At 64.9% G+C, this 6,636-nt stretch overlaps 1 protein-coding gene across 1 annotated transcript in view; it reads right to left on the minus strand.

Annotated features, from left to right (window-relative positions):
* Positions 1-5,329: 5,329 nt before the first annotated feature.
* CFAP410 (cilia and flagella associated protein 410) overlaps positions 5,330-6,636 on the minus strand; it is a 10,316-nt gene continuing 9,009 nt past the window's right edge. The window contains exon 7 of the mRNA XM_025863526.2: positions 5,330-5,805. Within this exon, the coding sequence (XP_025719311.1) occupies positions 5,674-5,805 (132 nt within the window). The 3' untranslated portion in view covers positions 5,330-5,673. The remainder of the gene's footprint in view (positions 5,806-6,636) is intronic.

Below are 6,636 nucleotides of genomic sequence, written 5' to 3' on the forward strand. Positions count from 1 at the left end.
ACCGCAGGGAGACCCTGGTGGGGGGTGGGCGACTGCGGGAGGCTGTCAGAAACGCCGTCACCACTGGGAGCCGAGGGCCAATGCACCACGAGCTCTGGGGGCGGCATGGAGCCTTGCTCTGCAGTGTGGTGCCAGCACCAGGGTCCCCAGAAGGACGGGCTGAACCTTAACACCATCTGTACTCTCGGGGACCTCTGTTCCTCCTGAGCTTGCTGCACGATCCACTTCTGTTCCCACCGCGGTTACCTGGGCACTCAGTCCAGGGCTGCTCCTGGCCTGCACTCCTGCCCTTGGCACCTGCAGAGGCTCAGGGGGAGGGTCTGGGGCCCATAAGGTTTTGTGGGGAGCCCCTGGCCTTGGGGGCTCACAGGCCACATCAGGGGCTCTGGGCAGGGCATCTCCTGGTTGGGCCTAGGGACCAGGCTGGGGCCCTCTGCCCCTCTAGCTGCCTTCACGTCCCCAAGACCTTGGCAGGGTGCCTTGGTCACTCCAAGGAAGCAGCTGGCATGGTGGGGGCCAGGCCAGGGGACCCCGCCCTCCTCACTGTAGGGGCTCCGAGCCTGAGGGCTTTCTGGAGCTGGGCCCCCTCTGGTCTACTCTGCCTGCCACGAGTGTGGGTGCTCCTGGGGCAGGCCGAGGAGGGGGCAGTTCCCCAAGGAGAGGGTCCCAAGTGTCTGAACCTTGAGAGACCAGGGACCAGTTCCTGGGTCCCAGAAACCTGAGTGTGCATGTGAGTGCATACGTGTACACGTGTGAGTGTAAATGTGTTTGAGTGTATGTGTGCACGTGTGTCCGTACAGGTGAGTACACGTGTGTGTGCTTACGCATGTGAGTGGGGAGGCTGTGGGCTCAGAGGTGGGGACTCCCTGGGAGGACCCTGGCTGTAGCGGAAACACCCTCCAGTGTACAGCCACGTGTCCATCTGTCAAGCACACAGCCGCACTCAGCCCAGACGCCAAGCTGGCCCAGGCCCTGCTCCATGCTGACCCCTCCCTTGCCAGCCCCCTGCCCCCCCCCCCGGTGCCAGTCAGGCCTCCCAGGGCACCCAGGGCCTGGCCTGGGGAAGGGAGCTGGGGAGCCTCGGGAGCCTAACTGCGGGACGTTCTTACTGGTTTTGCCTGAACGTGCGGCGTCTGGAGATGCTAGCAAATGGCGCTCAGCCAAACGCTTCCGCAGCCACAGGGCCCGGCCTCAGGCTGGCCTCACGCTGGCCTCTGCCTCCTGGGGCACAGCCTCCCCCGCCTGCCACGGCCACCATGCCACAGCCTGAGAGGCGGGGCACGCACCGGCCGTGGCCTGCGGCAGAAGGCCGAGGCGTCCAGGCCCGGCCCCTGGTGTCCCAACACCCCCTCCTTGCAGCCAGGCCCTGGCTCCTCAAGCAAAGGGGGGCTCCCTGTCCTGGAGGAAGCCCCCAAGGCCTGGCTGTCCTAGGGCCATCCCAGGCTGGGGAGCAGGCCCTGAACCCCAGGCCCAGTGGGCTCTGCCCTCCAGCTCATCCTCGAGGACACAGCGTGTGGGTGTCCAGCAGGATGGGGGTGGCACCAGTAGCCTGGCCGCAGGGCACTGACAAGTGTGCCCTCTGCACCGCACCTGAGGGTCAGGGGCTCGCCACCGTGGGAGGCCCCAGCCCAGAGCAGGGCTGCTCTGGCGGGCGCGAGACCCCTGGAAGTGGCTTCTGCGTTCCCAGCGTGTGTGCGTGGGCCTCTGATCATGACCCAGGGAGGCTGTGGACAAATGCCGGAGACTTCTGTGTCCCATGGTACAGATGCTGTGTGGAGTCCGCTCGGGAGCCACCGGCCCAAGAGCACACAGCCAAGGCCTCGCCGAGTCTGCCTGTGAACCCGGACACGCACAACGTGGATGGGAGAGAGCCCACGGTGGGTCCCTGCTGCGCGGAGAGGGGGGCGGGCAGGGCAGGCAGGCGGCAGGCCATGCCCGCAGGGGCCTGCTGGCGGGGGTGGGGGGGGGGAGCAGGCAGGGGCTCCGCTGTGGGCTGGAGCTCCTGCAGGACTCGGCTCCCCGCAGGGAGACCATGCTGGTTTCCTGAGAACCACCACAAACATACTGGGTTCAAACACCCCCATTTGTGACCTCACAGTAGCTCAGGAGTGTGGGCGCAGCTGAGCTGGGTCCTTGGCTCACGAACAGCCGTGACTGAGGGCTGTTCCTGGACCTCAGGCTCTTCTGAGCTGCCTGTGGCCGAATTCCGGGGGCGGCAGTGGACGTCTGCTGCTTCCAGTCTCTGAGCTCAGGGACAGAAGGCCCACACCCTCTTCAGCCCTAATCGGTTGGCACCTATAAAGGAGCGCCGCAGGGGCTCCCTGATTAGGCCCGGCCCACCCAGGCCAATCTCCCTTCTGATTAACTCAGGCAGCTGGTTAGGGACCTCTAGTACATCTCTGAAGCTCCTTCACCTTGGCCATATATGCAGGGTATCCATCATAGTCACAGACCCCCCTACTTGGGGGTGGGGGGTCATATGGGTATACACAGCAGGGGTCTGGGACCTTGGGGCCACCTGAGAATCCCACAGACAGCAAGTCCCAGCCTTACCTGCAGGAAAGCGTGTGCCGAGATGGTTCTCAGTACAGGGTAGGGGTGTGAGGGGCCTCGAGAGCGTGGCTGGAGAAAGGGGTGCTGGAGGCCCCAGGAAGATGGTGAACTAGGGAGCAAGCATTGCTCTCTGGCTGCCTGTGGCTGGGGCAGGGTCCTGGGAGCGGCCAGTGGGGTCTGCTGCAGAGTGGGGCGCTGGGCAGGTGTCTACATGGTCCAGAAAGCAGAGCAGTAATCCCATCTGCCTTGTGAAGCAGCCCCGTCCCCACGGCTCCCCAGCCCCTATTCAGCACCCCTGGGCCGAGGCTGGCCTGCTGGGAAGCAGGGGGAGCAGCTGAACCCAGAGCCAGCTTTCCACCCGGACGGCTGTCCCCAAGGCACAGGGCGGCCCTGGAGGGCGGCTCCCCGAAGCCACCGTCCCTTGTTGGAGGAGGGTGCAGCCCACGGGGCAAGCCGGCCCCCCTGCCCCCCCGGGGCCTGCTGGCTGCCGAAGGCTCTGGGATGCAGGTGGCCACAAATGCATCCTCCGTCCCATCATTCCTGCACCCCAGGCTGCTATGCGCAGACTATCTCAGCCCTGAAAAATACAGGTACTTCTGCGAACTTTCCGGGCAACGAAGCCCATGAGTAAATCTTACCGGGATACCAGGATTCTGAGAAGCATCCGCTGAAGCAGGAGTCCTCAGTGTCTGGCAGATTGAACATTTTTCGACAATTCTGCTGCCGACAGGGCTCTGGGGAGCACTGGAGAGCATTTCTGGGAAATCGCCCACACACAGGTGTGCTCACGGCAGGACTTCAGAACGTCTCCAGAGGGCCTGCACGCGGGGAGGGGGTGGGCAGTAGCAGGCATCGGGGCGCCGTCCCAGACCGCCAAGGCCCCCCTGGTGAGCTCGGTCGGCCGGCCCAGTAAGGACACTCACCACGGGGACCCCAGCTGTCGGGCGCGTGGGCAGGTGTAGTGAAGCTGTCCGGTTTTCCTACTTGGGGACATCTGGAAGGGGGTGATGTGGACGCTACATCATCAGCCGGGCTAGCATTCACAGGTTTCCCCCACCCCTGCCCACCCCTGCTCCCCACCAGCCCCTGGGGAGGGGAGGGCGCAGGTGGGGCTCCCCGGGTGAGAACCATGGCCACCAGCCTCCCAAGTGTGCCGCCGTGATGGGCAGCTCAGCCCTTCACGCACAAGCAGTATTTCTTCCTCACACGAAACTGGACAGCCCTGCAGGACCTGAACGGCCGACTTCCCAGGGAGCGGCTAAGACCCGGCTACGTGATGTGGGGGCAGAGCACCCTGCAAGTGTGGGGTCCCGTGTGCCCACGCTGGTCACGGCCTGGCCGAGCACATGCTAGAAATGCAGGGGTGCAGGTGGCGCAGGCCAGCAAACAAGTCCCCTCGCGGGATGTGGATGCCCAGCGCCGCTTGCACTCGGCGAGGCCACTGTGGGCGTCCACTCCCGGCTGGGCCAGCGCTCCCTCAGCTGCACAGAACTCCCCAGATGCGTGCTGGCAGCACACCAGGCCAGCCCGGGCTGCCCCCAGACCCTGGCGGGGCCCCCCAAAACCCCGGGCTCCCCAGGGCAGCCCTGGAGCCCGTGTGTCTGTTCGTGGAGAATGCCGGCAGCAAAGAGCCCTGGTCTCTTCTCAAAGCGCATCTCCCCCTGAGCTCAGAGCTCTCCGGCCGCTAAGTGGGAGCAGAGCCGTGGGGTGCTCAGGGCCCAGCCAGCCTGGTGGCCAATCCAAGGTCCCTAACTGGGGTGCACCAGGTGATGGCGCAGGCGGGAAGTTGGTGTGAGCCCCGCCAGGTGGGTGGGGAAGGGAGAGTGTTCTCAATTTAACACAAGCACCCCCAGCTTGCTCTCAGACGCTTTATTGAGAGTCAGCCTGTCCCCACATACAGCGGAAAGTGCACACACGGCCGGGTGGCCACCCCTCACAGACGCCCCCACATGGCGACGCCTCGCTTCTGCCACTCAGTTCCTGGAGAACCACAGATGCCCCAGAGAGCAACCACCCGCCGGGGGCCCAGCACCCAGCGCCCAGCAGCCCTCCTGGGCCCCGGGCCGTTTGAAACTCGCTGGCCTGAGTGCAGCCTCTCTTTAAGGGCAGCACCGTCTCCTGGGCATGGCCACCCCACCTGGATCCTTGCACACGGCGCACAAGTCACCCCTCTGCTAGCACGGTGATGGACACATTACACAGATCTGGGTCCCCATCAACCGGAGCGGGGGTGAAGGCAACCCTGCTCCTGTCCCGGCCGCAGTAAGACCGGCTACCGGCTCAGAGGCCACGCCGCTCCCCAGCCCAGGGAGGCATCCTCAGCTGCAGGGGGGCACTAGGAAGGCCCCTCGGCCTGCAGCACTACCATCAGAGCAAGGCCCGTGGCTCTCCCTGAGGTGTCCTCCCCCAGCCACTGCCTCTCCCACGGCTGCACCTGCATCCTGCCCACCCCGGGCCTCTCCCACCCATCCGCACAAACCCCTGGCCCTGCGGGCTCTCAAAAAGGCAGAGAAAAAAGGAAGGTGTGTTCTCCAGTCCTGCCCCCACCCTAACAGCTGCACGACATGTCCCGGTGGCGGCCAGCAGCATTGCTGTGGGTCTGCTGATGCCAAGTCACTCTAAGGACCGCACCATTCTGGAAGCTGGCCATGGTGGACAGAGCCTATTCCACAACTGGGGCAGAGAACCGATAGGAGAAACGCGCATGAGCGACGGCCCTCACCTTCAAAACAATGTCAAGGTCATGTCTGTCCCCTAGGAAACGCCTGCTTCCAGATCAGACTTTGGTAAGATATTTATTAGGGACAGTGGCAGCCATGCCCGCCTCAGGAAGAGCCAAGTCCAGGTGGGCCCCCCACACAGGCTGGCGTCCACCTGGGCCCCGGGCAGGAGGGCACCTGGCAAGTGCCCGACGCCCTTCCTGCTCTCGCTGGGGCGCCATCCACACCGAGGGCTTGGCTTCCCCAGGCAGGCCTGAACTTCCTGGGACACAGCCCACGTGCTGGGACTCAGCCGGGGTCCAGTAGAGGCCGTGGCCGTGGAAGGGACCCCACGTCTCCCAGGTGCTTGGGCACGGGGTCGCGGGAGGAAGGCGTGGCAGCTCGGGTTTCCGACTGACGGTCACTCCACGTCCTCCTGCAGGTCCTGCTTGCGCAGGGCCTGGAGCCGGCTGGCCACGGTCTGGTGCACGGTCTCCAGCCCCTCGGTGTCCAGCTCCCTCAGGAGCAGCAGGACGGCGGTCAGCACATTGTTCTGGGGGCACAGAGTCACCACTGAGTGCCCCCACCCAGACACGGACATCGCAGGCGAGCGGCCTTCCAGGCAACCCAGGACAGAGCACAGACACTCAGGCAGAAGAGTGGCAGCGCCTGCAGGGACTGCCCAGAGAGGCCAGGCAATGGGCCCTCGGCCACACAGCCAGCCACTCGGCAGGGGTCAGAAGGGGCTGAGTGGCCGGGACGGCGCTCAGGAACGTGTGCTCTCTCTCTCTCTCACACACACACCGCTTATGTGTGTCATGCGTGTGCATGTGGTTTCTACCCACACTGGAGCAAGAGAGAATTCTGCACACGGGGGCTACTCGAGCTGGCTCTTCCCGTGAGGTGACAGGAGAGCTGGGTGTGAGCGGGGGCGCACGGCAGCAACGTGCCATCTGCTCAGAGGGTCACACTGGGGCTCGGCAACAGAGCCCCTGCCCACCCCATGGCACTAACCCCTGACCTCAGCTACCCTCGGGGGTCCTGCTCCCCCCGCAGACCTACACCGGTGCGGCCTCCCCGGCCATCCGCATCCCCCCCACTCAGGCTTCCGGGACCTTCCGTGGGAGGACCGAGCCACTTCCACATTCAAAGTAGAGCCAGAGCCTTCCTTTCTGCCCCCGGAAGCAGCTCTGCCTGTTCCAGGGGGTTTGATGATTTTCAGTCTGCATATATGGAACGCACCGAGCTGGATCAGTGATTCAGTCTTGGGGTGACCCCCAACCCAATGCCCCGTGCTCTCAGAGGCCTGGGTGTGGGGAGGAGGGAGGTTTGGGCCTTGCCCTGCCTGCACAGGCTGACCCGCTCCGGGGGACGTGTAGGGGGG

This window comes from Callorhinus ursinus, unplaced genomic scaffold (assembly GCF_003265705.2).
Source record: "Callorhinus ursinus isolate GAN/ISIS: 27379988/994484 unplaced genomic scaffold, GSC_fseal_2.0 scaffold75, whole genome shotgun sequence".
NCBI lineage: Eukaryota > Metazoa > Chordata > Mammalia > Carnivora > Otariidae > Callorhinus > Callorhinus ursinus.